This window comes from Lactuca saligna, chromosome 1 (genome assembly GCF_052625555.1).
Source record: "Lactuca saligna cultivar CGN05327 chromosome 1, ASM5262555v1, whole genome shotgun sequence".
NCBI classification, from domain to species: domain Eukaryota; kingdom Viridiplantae; phylum Streptophyta; class Magnoliopsida; order Asterales; family Asteraceae; genus Lactuca; species Lactuca saligna.
The window spans coordinates 54,190,308-54,214,685 of NC_136417.1; the positions used below are offsets into that span (position 1 = coordinate 54,190,308).

Consider the following 24,378-nt stretch of genomic DNA (forward strand, 5'->3'; position numbering starts at 1 on the left):
ATGTCAAGAACACATAACATAATGGTAGCAACAGGCTTGGTATCTTTTGCAAGTGCAGGTTTAGCTTTTCCCTTTTACATGTAACGCCTTGTTCTAAAATATTCATTTATGGATTTCAGAAGCCAAGGCTAGGGGCCTTTTGGTCATTTTTAGGCTTTGATTTTTGTTCGAGAGGTTTGGGCTGGGGTGTGTGGCTAGAAGCGTAGGGCATCTCGCCACCTTTTCGTGGATATAAAGTTCGTTGGGAACGGACTTGGAACGAAGGGGTTATGACTCTTTGAAGTTATTGACAGAAATGTCCCTATTGGAAATAAATGACTAAAAGAACCATGCATGCAAGGTGGTAAATGTGCGAGTACGCCCAGCATAAGGTTGTGGTACGCCCAACGTTTAAGGGTAAAAGGATTGCAGGTGCTTAAGGCGTACGCCCAGTGTCCAGGAACCCTAATTTTAGGGTCGAGCCACTATATAAAGAACATAACACCCAGGGTATCAGCCTTCATCTCATCTTCATACAGCTACCACGAAACCCTAAACCTTCCTTGTGTGTGTTTTGGAGCTTGGAGGCCTTGGAAGAAGGATTCTAGTGTTGTAAAGCCATTTTCTCAAACAAGTGAAGAGCAAGGAGAGAGTTGGACCAAAGGAGAAGATATAGATCAGAGATATTTGCTTCATTTCGGACCTTTTTAAGGTATAAAGTTTTGAACGTGATGATTAATCTCTTAGATCTTTCTTAGTACAAGTTTATGGACTCTTTTTGGTCCCAAGAATGGATCTTTGAGACTCAAACACGTTTCTAAGTCCAGGGTTGCCTCCCTTAGAGTCATATGAACCCCATAAGAAGTAAAGTTCCAACCTTTTGGACTTATTTGTGCTCATGCATGAGATCTAGCCCTTTGAATGAAAGTATGTTGTCACATTTTGAGTTTGGGCTTATTTGGTGGATTGCAAGTCACCAAGTTAGTGACTTTATGAATTAAGACATGGAAGAGGACTTGGATCTGAGTTTGTAGCCTTTAGATTGGAGTATTAAGCGCTTAATGGAAAAGTGGTTTAACAGGGTTGTACGTTGGCATACAAGGAGTTACACACGGCATACAAGCCATCAGTTAGTACGCTTAGCGTACCTAGGAGTACGCCCCACATACTCTGCCAGTTTGGGTTTTAAGTAATTGGGCCTCGGTGTGGGTTGTGCTTTAGACTTTGGGTCTTTGGGCCTTAGTGGGCCATCGGGAGTCAGTTAATATGGGACAAGTATATGTGTTAGGGCTTAGGGCAAGGCCCAATAAGGGATTGGGCCTAGTGGGCTTAGGAAGCTTACCTAGTGTTGGGCCTTTTTCAATATGGTTTGGGCTTTAGATTTGGACTGAGTGGGACTAAAGGGTAAAATGGTCATTTTACCCTAAGGAGGATCATTGTGTTAGACTAATGGTTATTTTGGTATTGGTACCTCGGGGAGCCGGAGGTAGCAGCTCAGGAAATTCCAGTTAGCAGCCAGAAGAGTATCAGTCGGGTTCAGTAGTGCGATGTGAGTCTCATCATTGTGTGAATGGGTCTACTGCGACAATGTCGACCCATGTAGTTTGTGAGTAGGAAGACCAGGGGGTTAGCCCTATGCACTGTATGCTAGTATGTAACTCCGGATTAATGTTCGATGTTGGACGGGTGCCCGAGGAATGTTTGCATGATAATTTATACTTGCTGTATGTGTGATGCTTGTATGTTCCTGGTAGGGAGGTGGGTGTGGGCGAGGTCCCGAACCCCACCATTAGCAGAGTGTGAATGGGGTTCCATATCTCATTAGTAGTAGAACGGGGGCGAGGCCCGAGATAAGAGGAAGGTGAGTGTGGGCGGGGACCCATATCTCACTAACAGCAGGAGCTTGGACGGGGTTCCATGGCTCACTAGTAGCAGGACAAGGGCGAGGCCCAAGATAGGCGAGGCCTTAGGACAGTAATGTAGTAGGGTATGTTCAGTTTATGTGTTATGTGCTATGGTTATATGTTTGCATGCATCTAGCAGGCGGGGCCTAAAGTAAAACAAATATGTATACCGAGCGGGGCTCGAAGCCAGGCGGGGCCTGGGATCGATCAGGACCCGATGTAGCGGGCGAGGCCCAGTGCTTGCAGTATGTGATTATGTATGGTATGTGGTAAGTTGGGGAACTCACACCATTGTCATTTAATCTGTGATGTTTACTCTGATAAAATAAAATATAATAATGTTTTGGACATGATACTCTAATATGATATGTTTTGTATAAATGGTTGACACTTGTGGTTTGTTTATGGAATTAAAAATGAAAATTTTGGTATGGATTTTTGAATCGTTACATTACATGGCGTAAATACATTGATTTTTGGTTCATTTATTAATTTATTTAGTCTTTCTTGAAATAGTAAACATTAAATTTAATGTTAATTGTTGAATACAGAACTAGGTCATCATCAAAGGCCCCTGTTATTGATTCATCAAAACCATTGCCTCCTCAAGCAACTTTTAGAGGACCTTATATCAATATTGGAATTCGTGATGTTGGACTCTCATTATCAGACTTATTCCAAGAAATAATCTTTTTTAGCTACTTTATTTTTATTTATATCATGTATTGTAGTAACTAAAGTGTTGTTTTGTAACTAAAGTATTTAGAAAACAATGTACTTTGTTAAAATGGTTAAATTAATAATATCAATCCGTTTGTTTCTATTATTGTTATTCTTGTTCTTTCCGGCCACCATAGTGTGAATGAATATCACATGTGTGAGTGACAAATGGTGTACCAAATTTATGTTAATTTGTTAATGTACTTTTTATGAGAACAATTATAGATAAATATTTACCTTTTTTTTGTTGATTTGTATATGGTTAGATTTGGTTTTGTTTTTCTTGTATTGTGGTTTAGAAATAATAGCATGCCGTTCAAAAAGAAAGTTTCAAAAAAAATTAAAAGAAAAAAATCGAAATAAGACTCATTATCCTGAAACTATCAAGTATAATAGGTATTTGGATTAAAAGTATACCAAAATGAGCTAGCAAAATGATGGTTTGATTCATTTTGACTAAAAGGAGTACAAAAAATGGTTGTCTACTCCGTGAAAATGGACAACAATTTTGCAATAGTACAATTTTCTTACATGAAAATGAATTTTCTAACAATGAGCTAATCCCGTTGCACATGTTATATAAATGTAAACATGTAGCAATTTAAAATCGACTTTAACATACAACAAAATCGACTCAAACTCACATTGAAACCTAAAAAACCAATTCAAACTTAAATTTCATCAATAAAATTGCATCTTTGATGCATGTGGTTACTAGTGGCTTACGATTCAAAAGGAAAGGGGCAGAGGATGGATGTAGGGGGTAAAGGTAGTATTCGCGAAGTAGCAGGAAATGAGAGAAGCATAGAAAGATATGAATGTCAACGGTAGTAAGGGGTGTGGGAGTGTTTTAATTTGAGAGGATAAGGGGGAAGATGTACTTTTGTAATGTTTTTTTTTAAATTAACTATGTAAAATGATGTTTTTTTTTTTTTTTTTGGAATTATGTTGACGAAAAAATTGATGGTTGTTTGAGAAGCTAAAAGCGACAAAATTTGTACATAACATAGTTTAAGTAAGTAAACTATATGTGAAAATGTAAATGTAATAATGTTTTTTGAACAAGGAAATATACAAAAATGATAAAAATACGTATAAAAGTAATAATTTATTCGGTAAAGATTTTCCCCTTTTATATTGCACTGAATTTATTTAATCTAATAATTTGTAGTTTAACGGTTTTTGGAGGGGAAAAACCTTATGGGATCCTTGATACATCGGTGTTAGTTGAAATTTTTGCTTTGTTGCTCAATTTGTCTCTTTGCCATGATCGACATTTCAAACCTACACGTAAAGTCTTCCTTGTTAACCTACAAAACACACACTCTGCACCACTAGAATCAAGAAACCACAAGAATTTTCTTTCAAAATCGATAAAAATGGCTTCTTTATTATTCCCAACGCCACCAACAACCACCACCAACACTCGCTTACTTCCATCACGTCCTCTTCACCACGCAAAACCCATAATTCTCAGTTCCCACTCATCATCACCACCCTCATCTCGCCGGAAAAACCTCCTCCCTCCACTCCGAGTAGCTGCCCCACCTTCCCCTTCCACCACCGAAACTTTCATTGATCCAGAATTCGAAGAATCCGAAACCAGTTCTTCGTCGAAATTCTCATGGAGAGATCACTGGTACCCTATATCCCTAATCGAAGACCTCGATCCAAACCTCGCAACCCCTTTCACTCTCCTCAATCGCGACCTCGTTATCTGGTTCGACAAAACTAACAACCACTGGGTTGCTTTTGACGACAAATGCCCTCATCGCCTTGCTCCTTTATCGGTATGTTAACCCTCCAATTTTACCCTTTTCATCTAGGGTTTTATCGATCTTACAAAATTCGATTCTTTCAGGAAGGAAGGATTGATGAAAACGGACACCTACAGTGTTCTTACCACGGATGGTCCTTCGAAGGATCCGGATCCTGTTCTCGGATCCCTCAGGCATCATCAGAAGGACCCGAAGCTCGAGCCGTTCAATCACCAAGAGCATGTGCTACCAGGTTTCCAACAATGGTGTCTCAAGGTTTACTCTTTGTATGGCCTGATGAAAACGGTTTAGAACGAGCTCTTGCCACTCAACCTCCCTTGTAATCACCAAATTCTTTTCACTATTATAATATTCATCACCTATATTTAATTGATCAATCATTATCCCCAATTTTTAATGTCGATTAGGTTGCCTGATGACTTCGAAAACCCTGAATTTTCAACAGTCACAATTCAACGTGATCTGTTCTATGGATACGATACTCTCATGGAGAATGTTTCTGATCCCTCACACATTGATTTTGCTCATCATAAGGTGATAACACAGTCCCCCCTGCCTGCCCGCTGCCCGGATTCTTCATATCTGCTGCCCGAATTCTTAATTTCTTGAATGATTCTACAGGTTACAGGGAGGAGGGATAGAGCTAAACCACTACCATTTAAAATGGATTCCACTGGTCATTGGGGTTTTTCTGGAGAAAACGAAGGAAACCCAAAAATCAGTGCTAAGTTTATCGCGCCTTGCTATTACATAAACAAGTAAGTTTACACTTTACACTTTACACAACTAAAGGGTAATACAGGTATTTCACAACTAGAAAAGAGATTACTTAAAGAAATTTATTATTGTTTTCAGGATAGAAATTGACACAAAACTCCCTATTGTGGGTGATCAAAAGTGGGTAATTTGGATTTGTTCCTTCAATGTACCAATGTCACCTGGAAAAACTCGTTCCATTGTTTGCAGTGCTAGAAATTTCTTTCAGTTTACAATGCCCGGGCCCGCATGGTGGCAGGTAAAGTGTGTGAATTAAACTAAATGACTATTTTACCCTTGTGGGTCCCATTCGTGTATCTAAAATGATGAAAATTGTAGGTTGTTCCAAGGTGGCATGAACATTGGACATCAAACAAAGTATATGATGGTGATATGATTGTTCTCCAAGGTCAAGAAAAAGTCTTCTTATCACAATCAATGGAAGATGTCAACAAAAACTACACAAAACTCACATTTACCCCAACACAAGCTGATCGATTTGTATTAGCATTCAGAAACTGGCTCAGAAGGCATGGAAAAAGTCAACCCGAATGGTTTGGTCAACCCAACATCCAATCACTACCCTCCACGTATCTATCCAAACGCCAGGTAAGCTTTTCATATTCCTTGAAATCTTTTTGTATGTTTTTGTGATCTTTATGTTGTTTGTGGCAGATGTTGGATAGATTTGAGCAACATACATTGAAATGTTCTTCGTGTAAAAAGGCTCATGAAAGATTTGAGACATTGAAGAAGGTTTTAATTGGAGGGTGTGTTGTACTTTGTGCTGCTGCTGGTGTACCTTCTGAGATACAAATGCGTGTTGTTTTTGCGGGATTTGCGGTTTTGAGTGCGGGGTTGGCTTATTATTGTCATGAACTACAGAAGAATTTTGTTTTTGTGGATTATGTGCATGCTGATATTGATTGATTAAACTTTGGTATAAAATGTATTTTTTTGGAATTATTAGTGAACTGTATATCATGTATTTTATACTTTGGATATAGAAATTAGATGGTGGTGTTATACAGTAGGATCAGAAACATGAGATTTGTATGGATATAAAATGATGGGGTTGTTTTAGCATATGCCTGTTTGTTCTTTTCCTACATTTATATCATAAATTTGTACTTATGGTTAAAAATAACCTAATCTACAATGTTACAAACGTGTACAATGATATTAAAGTAACTTACACAAGGAAATTGTTAATATAAATTGGTTATTTTTCATTTATTATTGTTTGTCCTTTGTTGCAATTCTTTATTTCTTTGTATAGCAAATTGTCAATTTCTTATATATATATATATATATATATATATATATATATATATATATATATATATATATATATATATATATATATATATATATATAGGACAGTTCAAATAAAAACAATAAATAGTGTGAGAACGTAAAAACATTTTTTTATATTATTATTCTACAATGAATTTTGTATCGACAACTTTATGTCATTATTCAGCAAAAAATAAATGAATAGTCAAAGGTTAAAATTAAAATTAGAATTTACTACAAAAATGCACATACATAAGTTTATAATAGAGTAATAACATTGTAATGAATATATGACTAATCGAAATTTAATATTTATATTAGGAATTACTTCAACAATACACATATACAAAATTAATTACAGAATAATAACATAAACATAGTGTTTTTACGTTCTCACACTATTTACTGTTTTTATTTGAACTTACTTCTATATATATATATATATATATATATATATATATATATATATATATATATATATATATATATATATATATATATATATATATATTGCTCTGTTGCCCACATATTGGGTTAGTGGGTTTTTCAATTACCTATTAACACATGGTATCAGACAGTCCCTGGGACCTTTCTTTTTCCACCTTTTTTACTTCCTCTTTCCCCTAAATCTCTTTCTTCTTCTCTTTTCTTTTCCGGTGAACAATGTCTTCATCTCTTTTCTTTTCCGGTGACTATGTCTTCAACCTCCATAGATCATACCCTCCCAATGAATACACTCCTTCATATGATCACCATCAAGTTATCTCCTTCAAACTACCTTTTGTGGAAAAATCAGATGATATCCCTGCTTGCTTATCAGAACTTTCTTCCTCACATTGACGGTTCTGTAGTCGCTCCTTCTCCTGAAGTTCTAACTGATGGCAAGTCCAACCCTAATCCTCTCTATACTACTTGGAAAATAGATGATCAACGAGCCGTCATTATCCTTCATGCCTCCCTTTTTGAGGAGGCAGTTGATGAGATTATTGGCCTTCTGTCTGCTTGCCTCATCTGGCTGGCGCTTGAGACCGCCTACAGCAACTCTTCTGTTGAAAGGATCCAAAACTTGCATGACCAACTTCGTCAATCAGTGAAAAGTGTGTCTACTGTTACTAAATTTGCCCGTAAATTTAAGGGTTTGTGTGATCAATTGGCGGCCATAGGACATCTCGTTGATAACTCGGACAAGTTACATTGGTTCCTGTGCGGGTTAGGGCCCTCATTTGAAACTTTTTCAACTGTCATGAGAACCAATCGGCCAGCGCCTTACTTTCGTGACCTCTTGGCTCAAGCCGAGAGTCATGAGTTGTTCTTGAAATCACTGCATGGTTCCACCCATTCCGCTGTTGCTTTCTCTGCGGTTCGCCCCTCCACTACCCCCTTACATAAATCTCACACCAGCTTCCGGCCTTCACGTGGAGGTTCCAATGGTGGTCGGGGACGTGGTAGGCGACCTCTCCACTGTCAACTATGTCGTACTGATGGTCACTATGCCAATGTTTTCCCTCAACTTTCAAGTTTTGCTGCTAAAACTACTACCACCCGGTATCGATATTGCAAATGCTTTTCATGCTCAATGCACTATTGCTCCTTCATACCCGGATTGGTATGTTGATTCCAGGGCTACTGACCATATGACATCATCCTCGGATACGGTCACTCCGGATACTACACAATCGTCTCCTGCCAATGTCACTTTTGGGAACGGTAATTGATTTCCTCTTTCCCATATTGGTCATACTATGGTTCACAATCAATTTCGTTTAAATGATGTGTTGGTTGTCCCACGCCTTACCAAAAACTTACTTTATGTTAGTAAATTAACCGCTGATAATCATTTGGATGTGAAAGCGGGTTATATGTGCTTCATTACTGTACTCAAGCCCTTGTTGTTGCTTCATCCTTAAAGGCTTCATTTGAGTTATGGCATTTACGGTTGGGTCATGTGGCTATTGATACTATTATGCTTTTAAATAAAATGGGAAGGTTATCTGTCACTTCTTTACTACCTAAACCTCTTTTGTGTTCGCCTTGTCAAATGTCTAAGGCACAATGATTATCTTTTGAAGTTAATGAAAAACGGGCTTTATACCCACTTGACTTGGTTCATTGTGATTTATGGGGGCCATCCCCAGTTTTGTTTGTTGATGGCTATCGAGATTATGTTTTGTTTGTGGATGATTATTCTCGTTTTGGTTGGTTATATCCGTTAAAAGCGAAATGTGAATTCCATGTTATCTTCTCAAAATTCATGAAATTTGTACAAACACAATTCTCCAGAAAAATCAAAAATTTTCAAAGTGACAGGGGCATCGAGTTTGTCAATCATTATGTTCTTCAACTACTTGAAGAGAATGGCATGCTCAATCGCTTATCATGTCCATACACCCCTCAACAAAACGGTCGGGTTGAGCGGAAGCATCAACATGTTGTTGAAACAGGATTGGCTATGCTTTTTAATGGTCATGTTCCGCCAGCTTATTAGGAAGATGCTTTTAGCTCGGCTATTTATATTATTAACCTGCTTCCCACTCCGGTATTAGATGGCAAATCTCGTTTTGAAGTTCTTTTTTCTAGACAACCTACGTATGGGAATTTTTGTACCTTTGCATGTCGTGTATTTCCATATCTTCGGGACTATCCCTCCGACAAACTCACTCCTTGTAGCCTACTGTGTGTCTTTATGGGATACTCATCACAATATAAAGGTTATCGGTGTCTAGATCCGACTACGTCTCGTATATATATTACCCGCCATGCTCGTTTTGACGAGTCCACGTATCCTTTTTCCGGCAAAAACTCCACAACTGATTTCAACAACTTACCTTTGGGATCCTTCATGACTGATTTCCCATTTATTTCACCCATAATAGCTCCCCCAGTTGTCTCGAAATCAGCACCCCCTTCACCTTCCTTTGGACGCGGCTATTGTGATGATGCTATGCCTCCACCTAATGAACCAACTTCGCCAACACCTCTGCCGACTAGTGAACCCACTTCACCGACCTCACAAAGCACTTTATCACCTTCTGATGAGCCATCTTCCCCAATTTCCATGGCTGCTTGTGTTCCACCCTTTCTCCATCTCACTGAATGACTACACATGCAAAAATCGGTATCTTCAAGCGCAAACATAGGGTTGATTTGGATTTTACTAATATCACCCCTCTATATATGGTGTTGTTTGCGGCCTCTGATCCTAAAGGTTTCAAGACGGCTGCTAAATCCGTTCATTGGATGCAGGTAATGCAACAAGAGATTAATGCTCTTCATAATAATAACACTTGGACACTCGTCCCTCGCCCTTCCGTTCACAATGTCGTTGGTTCCAAATGGTTGTATCGTACAAAGTATTTATCTGATGGATCAATTAACTAGCACAAAGCACGTCTCATTGCTCAAGGGTTCAGTCAAACATACGGGATTGATTATTCTCACACGTTTAGTCATGTGGTCAAAGCCGCTACTGTTCGCATAGCTCTTTCTATAGCTGTCATTCATGGTTGGAAGTTGTGTCAACTTGATGTTAATAATGCCTTTCTCCATGGCCAGTTAAGTGAGCTTGTATACATGGAACAACCACCGGGATTTGTGGATTCTCGCTTTCCTAATCATTTATCTCGGTTAAATAAAGCTCTTTATGGGCTCAAACAGGCTCCCCGTGCTTGGTTCCAACGTCTTAGCAATTTTCTCCTACAAAATGGGTTTCGGTGTAGTCGTTCTGATCCCTCCTTATTTGTCTTCTTACAAGATGATTGCCTCATGTATCTACTTGTTTACATTGATGATCTCATCCTCACTTGGAATTGTGACTCTGTGCTACGTTCTTTCATCTCTCGTTTACATTATGAATTTTCCATCAAGGATTTAGGAGATCTAAATTACTTTCTAGGCCTTCAAGTTACTCGATCATTCGATGAAATGTTCCTCTCTCAATCCAAATATGCAACAGAGATTCTTAAACGAGCAGATCTTTTAGACTCCAAACCCGTTCATACACCTTTAGCAGCGAATGAGACTTCCACCTCTCTTGGTGAACCATGCCAGGACATCACAAACAAAGTCTCTCTCAATCTTTCTCCCTCCCAAGTCTCTCTCATAACCTCCCTCAACTTTTTATAAAGATTTAGGGGCATCCCAACCCTTAACTTAGCCGAAAACTGCACAAAACGGAGAGTTAACGCGAAAATCAGCCACTTAGGATCGAACCTTCTTAGGGCCGAAACCCTAAGAGGCGAGACCCCAAGGAACCGAAGCCGAAGCAGGAAGAACTGAAAGAAGCTTGAGGACCGAACCTCCCCAAGCAACCAAAGCTGAAGCAGGAAGAACCGAAAGAAGCTTCGGGACCGAACCGAACCCGAAGGTCCTATGTAACATCCGTAAGAAGCGAAACCCTCCTGCCGAAACCGAACCTGATAAGGAACCGAACCTGCTAAAGAACCAAACCTGCTAAGGAACCGAACCTCGCCTGCTCGCCTGAACCGAAACTTGCATGGACCTAACTTCACCTTAGGCTCTCAACCCCAAGGAATGAACCCTCGGCTCCGGATCCGAATTTCGCAGATTTCGCATCAGTTCCCGGTTTTCGACCATTTTCGCGTTTTAAGCCTGTTTTTCGTGATTTTAACACGGGATTTTCACCCAAACTTATATTTTGACATATAAGACCCCGTATTTCCATAATCTAATCACATTTTGAGGGTAATCATTTCCTAAGATTAAAATATAGTGGGTAAGTTATTTAGGTGGAGTGTTGACTTATCCTTCGTACAAGAACACAAGTTACCTCCCATACTCATTCCATGTCCATCCCCAGTCACTATTCCACCATACATGGTCATTTCATCGTCCTTTTCCCACCATTTTTCCAGCCACACTCTTTATCAAAGGCTAAAAAATTCTTATCTCTCCTCCCATTACACTCATTCTCCACCAAGAAGCAAAAATTCATTCTCTCTCACTATCCCTCTCTAATCTCGAAAATTCAAGGCTAATCACAAGTTCTTCATCTACTCCTAGTAAGTAATATCACTCCTTACATGATTATTTCTCTTTCTTTCTACTTAAATCACGGATATCCTACACCAACATCATCATATTTGTGTTAGATCTTCGAATCTTCAAGTAATCTTCTAAGTGTTCTTGAGTTGAACACTTCTTTTCTTCATTATCCATCTACTGAAATCACACAAGGTGAGTTCATACCCCCCACATTTTCATGTTTTCATCAAGTTTTAGGGGGGATACAAGTTAAAACACCAACATCATAGCTAAACTCAAACAACAGCTTTCAACAAAAAAAAAAAAAAAAAAAAAAAAAAAAACTTGATATTCATTCTTAAACTGTTTTGAACATCTTAAAATTTTTATTTCTCAAAAATATATTAGGTGAAAATAGTTCACGTTTATAAATTTAAAATGACTACTTGCACATCCCATACGATTTTTCTGCAATTTATGGTGATTTTTACAAAACTGCCTATCACTGTAGCTACGAATTCAGACCTGTTTGCGATTATGGACATTTTCACACCAGTTACGAACTCCCAAAAATCATAATAAAATTTGTGAACAAACTAGACACATTTTATAAACCCTCAGTGTCTACGGATCTAGTTTTCAATTTAGTATGAATTTCTGTGATTTTTCTAAATCAGTGCAGAAATGGTAGAAACAAGATCACAGATTACAACTTTATTAACACTTTGTAACAGGTCGAGCAAGGTGTAAAACTTTGATGTCTTCGTATTTTGCATGAGTTTTCTATTTGGATACATTTATATTATAGAAAAATGTTCACTAAATTGTAATAATTCCTTATTATTAGAATCTAATGTATTATGAAGCATGGTAAACATAGAATCGTTTTGCTATATACATTCTACTCACATAGAAAGTGAATACTACACACTACAAACATTTGGATAAACTGTAATAGGTATAGTTTATGTTACATATACATTACAAAAGAATACACTTCTACAAAAAGGGGTTTTCATTATCACATTACGTAAATCTGTTAATGAATAAATTTGTGAGACATTCGCTTCACGTTACTTCCAAGTAGCGCAACAAAATTCCTTTAATTATAACCAGAATCTCTTGTAGGGAGTACGTGATAGTTGTGTATATATCTATATTGGGTTTGATAAACCCACACCTTAGCTACATGCAACAGCTAGACCGGCACATCTGAGGTGACAAATGTCATTAACATTCCGACGCCTGAAGAACGTCGTATATAAGGCCAACTAAGTCATAGTATGGTTACAATAACTCACATGGGGTATTAACAAACATAAGATTTATGGGATTTCCATTTAAACTAACAAGTTTATGTCGATTTAAACATGCATGATTCAACATTTTATATGGAAAAATACTAGTACACTATTAGTCTTGGCATTTTAGACTACAATACATTTTAAAAGGGAAAATATTGGATTTTCTGGAACAAACACTACTTTTACAAGAAAGGATTTCAACATTTCATTATAAAAGCTTATGAACTCACCAACTTAATTGTTGACACTTTTTCAAAACTACTTGTATTCTTAGGGAATCGGTAAAACAGGTAAATAGTGGCTTTTAAGGATGGAACGTTAAGACGTCAAACATTGTATTTTTGTCAACATAATGTAATTGATTTAGAAACATGTAAACTTATACTATGATGTAAAATTTTCAATTATATTTATGTTGGTTGTTTGTACTTTGAGCACTATTATACTCGTTGTTGGGATCCTATACATGAAGTCCTCCACCCCCGGATGTTTCCGTCATCCTTGGTTTGGGGGTGTGACAAAATGGTATCAGAGCATTGTTTATAGTGAACTTAGTATATCAAACCACATAAGATATACAAACTATAAATACATTGGGACTAAAAGTCTCTGATTGAACATTTTTCAAATAACTATGCTTTTAGAAATGAAATAGTTTATTGATAAAAAGCATAAGTACATGCATGCATGCCAGTATTGTGGCACATCCAAGATAAGCTACGAAAAGTAAAATAAATTGGACAAGTTAGACACTAACATTATGCCTCGAGGTATGTAATCAAGTCTACGAAGGATATAGCCTGATCAACTATATTCGTCCGAGAAGTGACTAGCATATGGTGGGGAATAGTTGTAGTGGGCAACAAGTCTATTAATATACCAACAATCATACGAGAACCATAATTACAAACGAACAAATATTTAAAATACTAGAGAAGTATTTTATGATACTAAGAGTACAAACATATATGTTTATTTTAATAACGAGCCTCTTACACCCCTATTCTCGTACGGATGACATGGCCGGATTCCATCTATCTGGAGACTCGTACTTCCCTAATGAGGGAAACGTTGGTTGGCTCGAGGTAGAACCCGAGGAGATGCTCGAGGAGGATCCTAAAGAAGAACTTGAAAAAGACCCAAAAGAGGACCCCGAGGAAGAAGATGAAGAAGAGGAAGAAGAAGAAGAAGAAGAAATGGAGGAAGACGAAGAGGAAGGCCTCAAAGTGCATGACCCTCTCCCTGCACATGCTCATGCGCATGACTATCCAGGACCGACTCCCCCATGGGGATTGAACTTAGGATTGTGGAGCCAGGAACAAGGCCAAACCCACCCGTACGGCAACAACATAGGTTTCTACAACCTCGACAGGGGAGGCTCGGCCGACAGGGCCCTCCCTATCATTATCCACCGTATAGCTCGACACGATGTAGCACCTGGTTCCTGATACGTAAAATTTATCTAAGTATTGATCATTTTTAGCCTTGGACTCGGCGAGTTGTAGGTCCGACTCGCCGAGTAGGGACGGGGTCCGGGGCACGTTTAAGTTGGCGACTCTGCGAGTCCATACCCCACTGTTTAATGAACCCCTAAATTTCAAGGGTTTGCACCCTATTTAAACCCCTCATTTCCTCCCCAAGCTCGCCCCCATTCACCCTCAGAGCCCTATACGTCGTTTAAGCTTGTTCCTTGTGAGATTGAAGCATTTTGGTGTGTTTTCTTGAAGTTTTGAAGAGGGAAGAAGAGTAGATCAAGAAGAGAAGAAGGAGGCCAGGCTTATTGGTGTTATACCAGTGATTTCCTTGAGGTATAACTCATTTTCCCTCTGTTTTTATGCTTGTTGTCCCTTGTAGCTCCATGAAAGTCTTTCTTGAACCTTTTCTAAGCTTGTGCATGAAGTAGAATTCGTAATGGGTTGATTATCCGCTAGATCTAGTCATGTTTGAGCTCCAGAAGCTGAGATTTATAACCTTTATGGGAGCAAATTGCATGAATGACCTAGATCTACCCTTTTGGTGCATTTTGAGCCCTAAAACTCTCATGGATGTTTATTTACACGTAAAGTTGGAAACTTTACGTGTAAACCAGGCCCTAGGAACCCAGATTTATGAATGGCATGGGCTAGATTCAAGCAAAATCGCGAGTATAGTTTTTGCATGAGGCAGACACGGCGAGTCGTTCATCTAACTCGGTGAGTCAGGTCGCGAGTCCCCAGGTTTTTCCCCTTTTCGTGTTTGCGGGTTGGAGTAGTGAGTCATAAGGTGTGACTCAGTGGGTTGGAAGCCAGACTCACTCATGAAGTCACTCGGCGAGTCAATGCCATGACTCAGCGAGTTCATGGCAATCTTCTTGTCTCAAGAACAACTCGACGAGTCACGGCTTAGAGTGTTTTTCGGATGAAGGTGAACTCGGCGAGTTGTTCATACAACTCGGAGAGTATGATGAAGGACTATTGGACTTGGGTATAGAGAAAGGGACTCTGCGAGTTGGCAAGCCAACTCGGCGAGTCTGGTCAGCTGGCAGTTGACTGTGACTTGACTCATGACTTGTTAAGGGTAAATGGACAAGTTACCCTGAGGGCGGTTAGCAGTATTTGACTAAGTGTTTGGTGGGAATTGCAGCCGGAGGATTTCTGGAGCAGCAGCAGCAGACAGACCATTCCCACACAGATCAGCAGCTACTACGAGGTGAGTTACCTTCCAGTAGCGGTGGGTCTAAGGCCACAATGTCGGCCCACTAGTAGGAGATGTATGATAGATGATTCTCTTTGTGATATCATCTAGGCTTGCTACTACCTGATATGTTATATGTTAGCATGATATGTTGTATGTGATAATAGTAGAGTTCGGTTGTTAGGACCGAAGGGTAGTTAGACACCCCAGATACGTCTGACAGTATATGATGATATATGTTTGCATGCTGGCTTGTTACGTCATATGCGATAGGGGTAGTAGGAGGGGACTAGTCCTCGAGTTCGGTTGTTAGGACCGAAGGGTAGTTCAGGCACCCCAGATATGTCTGATAATATGTTATGTTATGATATATGTGATAGTAGTAGTAGGGGTGAAATAGTCCCCGATAGGGCTGTAAACGAACCAAACGAACACGAACAAGGTCTTGTTCATGTTCGTTCGTTTAAGTTAGCCGAACAACAAACGAACACGAACGGATAAACGAACGAGATTTTCTTGTTCATGTTCGTTCGTTTAACAAATTACTTTGTTCATGTTCGTTCATTTATGTTCGTGGACATGCTAAACGAACATAAACGAACAAAGATAAAAAAAACACAATTGAACATATATGAATATAAACGAACATATAATATAACAATATAATAAAAAATAATTGAATATAGATGAATATAAATAAACTTAAACGAACGAACATAAACGAACGTAAATGAACATCATAAACGAACGTTCACGAACATAAATGAACGAACGAGACCATTGTTCATGTTCGTTCATTTAACTAAACGAACGATAATTTTTGTTCATGTTCGTTCATTTATTAAATAAACGAACATAAACGAACTTCTCGCCGAACAGTTCACGAACGGTTCGCCGAATGTTCAGTTCGTTTACAGCCCTAGTCCCCGAGGTTCGGTCGTCAGGACCGAAGGGTAGTCAGCACCCCAGAATGGCTTGACATGGGTAGTCAGCACCCCAAAATGGTTTGACACGGGTAGGTCGGCACCCCAGAATGGCCGTACCGGGTAGGTCGGGCACCCCTGAAATGCCCGACAATATGTATGATATGCGATTGTATGGTATGCGGTATGATGGGGGAACTCACTAAGCTTCGTGCTTACAGTTTTCAGTTTTAGTTTCAGGTACCTCTTCTTCGAAGGGGAAAGAGCTGGCGCAGTAGCGGCCCATCATATACATGCTCCGTATTCCGCATCATGAGATCTTCCTGAGGATTTGTACTCTGACATTATTATGTTTTATGAAATGTTTTTCCAGACATGCGATATCTTTATAAAATGTTATGACCGGTAACGTTTTAATTCGAATGTTTTGCTAAGTATATTTTTTCAAAAATGAAATTTTTGGCTCGTATTTTTGGGGTGTTACACACGATCAGCGAATCTGGGCATCCACCAATCAGATTTTGGAGGTGGGTGCTACGGCGGAAGTCACAACAGCCCATTTTCGGCGCTTGGATCAGGATCACGACCACACCAAGAACCGCACCGAGGTCCTGTAGCGGGAATTTGCTCTTGCTCGTAGTGAAGCTCGAGAATACCGGGAGCGTCAGGCCAAGATGGAAAGACGATTGACGGCAATGGAGCGTCAGGCCGCCGAGGATAGGGAGGTGATCAGGGCAATGTGAGCACTCATAGCCACCTTGCGGGGACCATCAGATGTCACCCGCCGCAAGTAGTGTTCACACTACTCACATTTTGTTATAAAATAGGTTTTCGAGTATGCGTTAGTGCTACTCTTTCTTGCAAGTAGGGTCGACCCCGCGTCTAAGTGATTACACTATTCGAGGGGTCGTTATGCTGTCAAAATTTTCTTAAACATTGATGTAATGTAGACCTCCTATGAGGTCAAATTTTCTTAAGCAATATGTACTAAATTTATATCAATGAAATTAACTGGAATTTTTATCTTGTTGGATATTTGGCATGAGAACCCATAACTTGACAATACAAATAATTGTAAATGATAACTCTAAAACTCTTAAGTTGTACCTCTAGGTTATGTGTAATTAAGGGGCGATCGACTTTGTAATGGTGAGTCCGCCTTAGGATATGTTCCTTGTTTAGTTGTGGACTTAGGGCAGATTCATTAGGTTCAACGGTTTATCAAAACTTAATTACATGCGACCAACGTACGTCGAGTGAATTTTAGGAGTGGATCAAGTACAAAGTAGAACACAAGTGTTCGGTTGAGTCACTATTACTAAATTCATAAGTCTAATCATATAGACCTTATTTTGGAATTGTTTGCAATTACCATGAAGTTGAGGCATAACACTAATAATGTAGCACAAATAACACCCGACTCACTCTTACTATTAAAAACTTACCAAGGTTTTTGTTAATTTGTCAGAATTATGCCACGGAAAAATCCCATACCTAATTGCAATGATCCACCCTCTCTGCCACCATCTCCACCACCACCTCCTCAATTCAACCCTGCCATGTTTCAAGCTGCCGTAACAGTGGCAGTAGCGGCTACAATGTCGCAAATAGGTACAAACGGTGTCGGTGGTTTTGGATCTGGTGCTACGCACTCTAATCACGGGGACAGTGCAGGGCATGTGAGGGAATGTTCTTACAAATATTTCATGAATGGCAAACCCGATTCTTTCAATGGAAGCGGGGGCATCGTCACTCTAATGCAATGGTTCGAGAGGACCGAAGCAGTCTTCGAAATTTGTGCTTGCCCCGAATCGAGCAAAGTCAAGTATGCGGCATTCACTTTCACTGGTAGAGCTCTCACTTGGTGGAATGGTCGAGTTAAGTCACTTACTCCCACAGTGGCTAACGCCATAAGTTGGGAAGACTTGAAAGCCTTTATGCTAAAGAATATTGCCCGAGGGGCGAGGTGCAAAAACTTGAAGAGGAACTCTGGAATCTTAAGATGAAAGGCACTGACCTTGAAACTTATACGGTCCGATTCAATGACCTAACACTCCTTGGTCCGGTAATGGTCACTCCATAAGGGAAGAAAGTGGAACGATACCTCTGGGGATTATCATCCCAGGTTCAAGATAATGTGATGGCATCAAGACCCACTACTTTTGAAAGTGCCAAGGAATTGGCACAACCACTTATTGATCATAGGGCCAGCCGTGGTACTGTGGTTGTTGCCCCTGATCAAGCAAGAGGGGGAAACAATAAAAGAAAATTTTGGAGCAACAAAAAGAAAACAATCGGGACCAAACTCTGCCAAGAAACAACAGACAGTTACGGTTCGTGCTGCCACTACTCCTGCCAATCCAACACCACCAAGGCAATATGTTGGAACCCTTCCCAAATGCAACAAGTGAAACTTCCACCATACTGGTGTTTGTCAGGAAAAGCATTGCAGCAACTGCAACAGGAAGGGTCATACCACACGATTCTGTAGAGCACCAGCCCAACCCATTACTCAAGTCCCCAACACCGGAGTGGGTCGAGCCTGCTACGGCTGTGGGGAAACGGGACACTTCAAACGAGACAGCCCAAAGGCACGAAACACCAATGCTAGAGGTGTAGGAAGAGTCCTAGCTATAGGACACGGAGAAGCAGTCCAGGATCCCACGGTGGTTACCAGTACATTCCTCCTCAGTAACTCATATGCATGTGTACTTTTTGATAGTGGGGCAGAGAGGAGTTTCGTGAGCCACCAATACAAACATTTACTTAAATGAAATCCCCAAGCACTAAAAGATTCATACGTCGTAGAAATGGAAAACGGGAAAGTAGAACGCATTAGTGATATACACTCAGGGTGTATTCTCACTCTAGACAACCATTCATTTAAAAACGACGTAATGTGGGTCACCATAAAAAGTTTCGACATCATCATTGGTATGGATAGGTTAATTTCTAATCGTGCCGTCATTTTATGTTACGAAAGGGTCGTCCGCCTTAACCTACCAAATGGAGAGACCCTACTCATCTACGACGATAAACCCAGTACTAATTTACAAATCATTTCTTGCGTCAAAGCTCAAAAGTATGTTCGATTTTAACGCGGGATTTTCATGATTTTAACGCGGGATTTTCACCCAAACTTATATTTTGACATATAAGACCCCGTATTTCCATAATCTAATCACATTTTGAGGGTAATCATTTCCTAAGATTAAAATATAGTGGGTAAGTTATTTAGGTGGAGTGTTGACTTATCCTTCGTACAAGAACACAAGTTACCTCCCATACTCATTCCATGTCCATCCCCAGTCACTATTCCACCATACATGGTCATTTCATCATCCTTTTCCCACCATTTTTCCAGCCACACTCTTTATCAAAGGCTAAAAAATTCTTATATCTCCTCCCATTACACTCATTCTCCACCAAGAAGCAAAAATTCATTCTCTCTCACTATCCCTCTCTAATCTCGAAAATTCAAGGCTAATCACAAGTTCTTCATCTACTCCTAGTAAGTAATATCACTCCTCACATGATTATTTCTCTTTCTTTCTACTTAAATCATGGATATCCTACACCAACATCATCATATTTGTGTTAGATCTTCGAATCTTCAAGTAATCTTCTAAGTGTTCTTGAGTTGAACACTTCTTTTCTTCATCATCCATCTACTGAAATCACACAAGGTGAGTTCATACCCCCTACATTTTCATGTTTTCATCAAGTTTTAGGGGGGATACAAGTTAAAACACCAACATCATAGCTAAACTCAAACAACAACTTTCAACAAAAAAACTTGATATTCATTCTTAAACTGTTTTGAACATCTTAAAATTTTTATTTCTCAAAAATGTATTAGGTGAAAATGGTTCACGTTTATAAATTTAAAATGACTACTTTCACATTCCATATGATTTTTCTGCAATTTATGGTGATTTTTACAAAACTGTCTATCACTGTAGCTACGAATTCAGACCTGTTTGCGATTATGGACATTTTCACACCAGTTACGGACTCCCAAAAATCATAATAACATTTGTGAACAAACTAGACACATTTTATAAACCCTCAGTGTTTACGGATCTAGTTTTCAATTTAGTATGAATTTCTGTGATTTTTCTAAATCAGTGCAAAAATGGTAAAAACAAGATCACAGATTACAACTTTATTAACACTTTGTAACAGGTCGAGCAAGGTGTAAAACTTTGATATCTTCGTATTTTGCATGAGTTTTATGTTTGGATACATTTATATTACAGAAAAATGTTCATGAAATTGTAATAATTCCTTATTATTACAATCTAATGCATTATGAAGCATGGTAAACATAGAATCGTTTTGCTATATACATTCTACTCACATAGAAAGTGAATACTACACACTACAAACATTTGGATAAACTGTAATAGGTATAGTTTATGTTACATATACATTACAAAAGAATACACTTCTACAAAAAGGGGTTTTCATTATCACATTACGTAAATTTGTTAATGAATAAATTTGTGAGACATTCGCTTCACGTTACTTCCAAGTAGCGCAACAAAATTCCTTTAATTATAACCAGAATCTCTTGTAAGGAGTACGTGATAGTTGTGTATATATCTATATTGGGTTTGATAAACCCACACCTTAGCAACATGCAACAGCTAGACCGGCACGTCTGAGGTGACAAATGTCATTAACATTCCGACGCCTGAAGAACGTCGTATATAAGGCCAACTAAGTCATAGTATGGTTACAATAACTCACATGGGGTATTAACAAACATAAGATTTATGGGATTTCCATTTAAACTAACAAGTTTATGTCGATTTAAACATGCATGATTCAACATTTTATATGGAAAAATACTAGTACACTATTAGTCTTGGCATTTTAGACTACAATACATTTTAAAAGGGAAAATATTGGATTTTCTGGAACAAACACTACTTTTACAAGAAAGGATTTCAACATTTCATTCTAAAAGCTTATGAACTCACCAACTTAAAGGTTGACACTTTTTCAAAACTACTTGTATTCTCAGGGAATCGGCTTTTGAGGATGGAACGTTAAGATGTCAAACATTGTATTTTTGTCAACATAATGTAATTGATTTAGAAACATGTAAACTTATACTATGATGTAACTTTTTCAATTATATTTATGTTGGTTGTTTGTAGTTTGAGCACTATTATACAAGTTTTTGTGATACTATACATGAAGTCCTCCACCCCCGGACGTTTACGTCATCCTTGGTTTGGGGGTGTGACAGAAAAGCTACGCCGACAAAAGGAGAAAATCCTTGGAATTCCAGGTTGCTGAGCGCGTCTTACTGAAGGTGTCACCCTGGAAGGGCATGATACGCTTTGGAAAGCATGGCAAACTGAATCCAAGATACATAGGACCATTCGAGATTCTTGCCAGAATCGATTTCGTAGCTTACAAACTCCGACTACCTCAAGAACTAAGTAACATACATCCTACCTTCCACGTTTCTAACTTGAAAAAGTGTATGTCCGATTAGACTCTTGTTATTCTACTTGATGAAATCGAGATTAACGAGAGCCTCAACTTTGTGGAAGAACCTATAGAAATTCTATACATGGAAGTTAACTGAACCAAAACAAAGTCGTATCCCAATAGTGAATGTTCGTTGGAATGCTAAACGGGGACCTGATTTCACTTGGGAGTGGAAGGATCAAATGCAACAGAAATATTCACATCTTTTCCCTAGTCTTTCTGTAACGTTTTAAATCTAATTTCGGGACGAAATTCTCTTTAACGGGGGGGATAAAGTAACAATTCAATATTTCAAATCAATGTAATAGTCTAAGTCAATCATTTTAACTTATTTTAATGAAAACAACATCAAAAATACATTGTTCAAATTAACTTTCTTGGGATGAATAATGTAGTAGATATTGCAACGAGGTTTTCAAAAATATAAAGAACACTAAAATCCGATTTATAACGAAGAAGTTATGCTCAATCAATAATCTGCGTTAAAAACCAGTAAAACACTATTAAGTGTGAAAAGTGAAATTTCAATCAAGTACTTTTTAGCCTTAACAATCTAAATGAAAGTCATAGAATACGTTAAACCATGAATTTCCATAAAAAGAACATTCAAATCTGACTTCGTATGAGAAAGTTAGGATTTTTCTGAGATTCGACATAGCAGTATACAGCCCAAAAGTTTATTTGAAGATCGGACGATTTTTAGACAACACAACCTAAACGAGAATCGAAGGTCTCGTTAATAGTAACATAGTGATAAAAAGACAGACGAAAACAGACGTCGAATGAAGAAGTTATGAATTTTTAAGAAACTTTTCTTGTCCCGGCCTATTAAAAATATAACATTATAAATAAATTCAAATTTAGCCAACGGAGTCTAAACGAAAGTTGTAGTGCACAGTCTCGCCTACGCGTGGATATATAGGACATTAAAAACGGAGCTTGTATGCAAAAGATAGGAATTTTGAAGTTTGAATATTCATTTTCAAAGTAGTACGCCCCGCGTACTTGAGGTACGCCCAGCGTACTCGGAAGAAGGGTCAAGGGTTGGCCATGTTGACGCTATGTCACCCTCTCGTTGCATGCGAGCCATGCATTCATACTAGCTCCGATATGTAAAGACTAGGCTGGACACGTACGTTACGCCCAACGTACGCCCCGCGTACGAGGAGGCCTCAGCCTCCTATAAATAGGAACCGAGACCTACGGTTTTAAGTGCCAATTTCCAACCTCTCTCGTATATTCGCTCACTTTTAAGCCTCTCAAGTATACCCTGATGCCCTGGTGCCAATTTCCAACCTCTCTCTTATAGTCTCGAGAAACTAACCTCTTTCCAGTTGAAGCGCTGCCCGCATGAAGTCTAACTTTTCATCACTCTTACCAAGTGAGTTCATACCCTTGTATTTTCATAGTTTTTTATTGTTTTAAGTGGGGGGGTACAAGTCTAATACAAGGATTTTGTGTTACAAACAAATGGTTTCAAAACGGTTTACAAAATGGATTTCAGTTATTTTCAAAACAAATAAATTTTCAAATTGTGTTAAAATGACATCAAGTTATCAAAAGTATCTCAAAATGATTAAACTCTTTAAAGATGTTTTATAAACTTATATTTTCCCCAAAAATCATATATATATATATATATATATATATATATAAGATTTAAAAGGCTTAGGATTGATAACTCATTATTTTATTCAGTTTGAATACCCTTTGTAACTTGTTGAGCAAGGGGTTGCATTCATGAAAAGTTAGTATCAATATAGAATGTACATATAAATTATAATAGGTATAATTTATGATTCAAGAACACTAACTCACGAGTCAAGTATACAATACAATAACACACTATTTTACACAGAACAAGGATTTGATTAAAAACTAAACATGTGTGAACAGTTTACAATGTATGTCAAGTATACTAAACAAAGAATGTACAATGAATCATTTGTTTCAGAATGATTGGGTGAGTCAATAGATTCAGGTTGTTTATTCATTTAAAACAACACATTTAAAGTCCTGATATTATAACCAGAATCTCCAATCAGGGGATCAAAACAAGTTGTGTATAGATCTATATTGGGATTGACAACCCCGCACTCAGACTGCTAGCTACAGTCGGGCATACACGTCTATGAGTGACAGTTGTTATCACCAGTTTTTTTAACGCCTTCAAAGCATTGTTTTAAGCCATCTAGTCTCAGTATGTTTATAATAACTCATTAAAAAGATATTAATAATACGGTTAGTGTATAATTAACTAAACATGAGTACATTTTCAAAGTATCAGTTTACTAAAATACAGTTTACAATATTACATCTTGGTTTACAATAATAGCTGGTGAAGCTAGGAACACTCACTTTTTCGGGTTATAAAAAATAATACAAATACGAAATATTGGTTTACAAACATAACGGTTTTTATGTGATTTAAAACTACTCTACATATACAGAAGAAAATATAGGATTTTCTGTAAAGTTTACATATTCAAGAAACAGGAAACATGCTTCCAAACATAAACACTTATGCACTCACTCAACTTTATGTTGATACTCTCTTTTC

At 38.3% G+C, this 24,378-nt stretch overlaps 1 protein-coding gene and 1 pseudogene across 1 annotated transcript; both read left to right on the top strand.

The window, feature by feature from the left end:
• Positions 1-2,571, top strand: LOC144998327 (uncharacterized; annotated as a pseudogene).
• Positions 2,572-3,828: 1,257 nt separating this feature from the next.
• On the top strand, positions 3,829-6,223 carry ACD1 (Pheophorbide a oxygenase family protein with Rieske 2Fe-2S domain-containing protein). Its single transcript, XM_078984875.1, has 7 exons — positions 3,829-4,393; positions 4,465-4,700; positions 4,789-4,915; positions 5,003-5,139; positions 5,237-5,396; positions 5,477-5,746; positions 5,813-6,223. Exons 1-7 carry the CDS (start codon positions 3,983-3,985, stop codon positions 6,065-6,067), a joined length of 1,596 nt encoding a protein of 531 aa, XP_078841001.1. The 5' UTR covers positions 3,829-3,982; the 3' UTR covers positions 6,068-6,223.
• Positions 6,224-24,378: the final 18,155 nt, after the last annotated feature.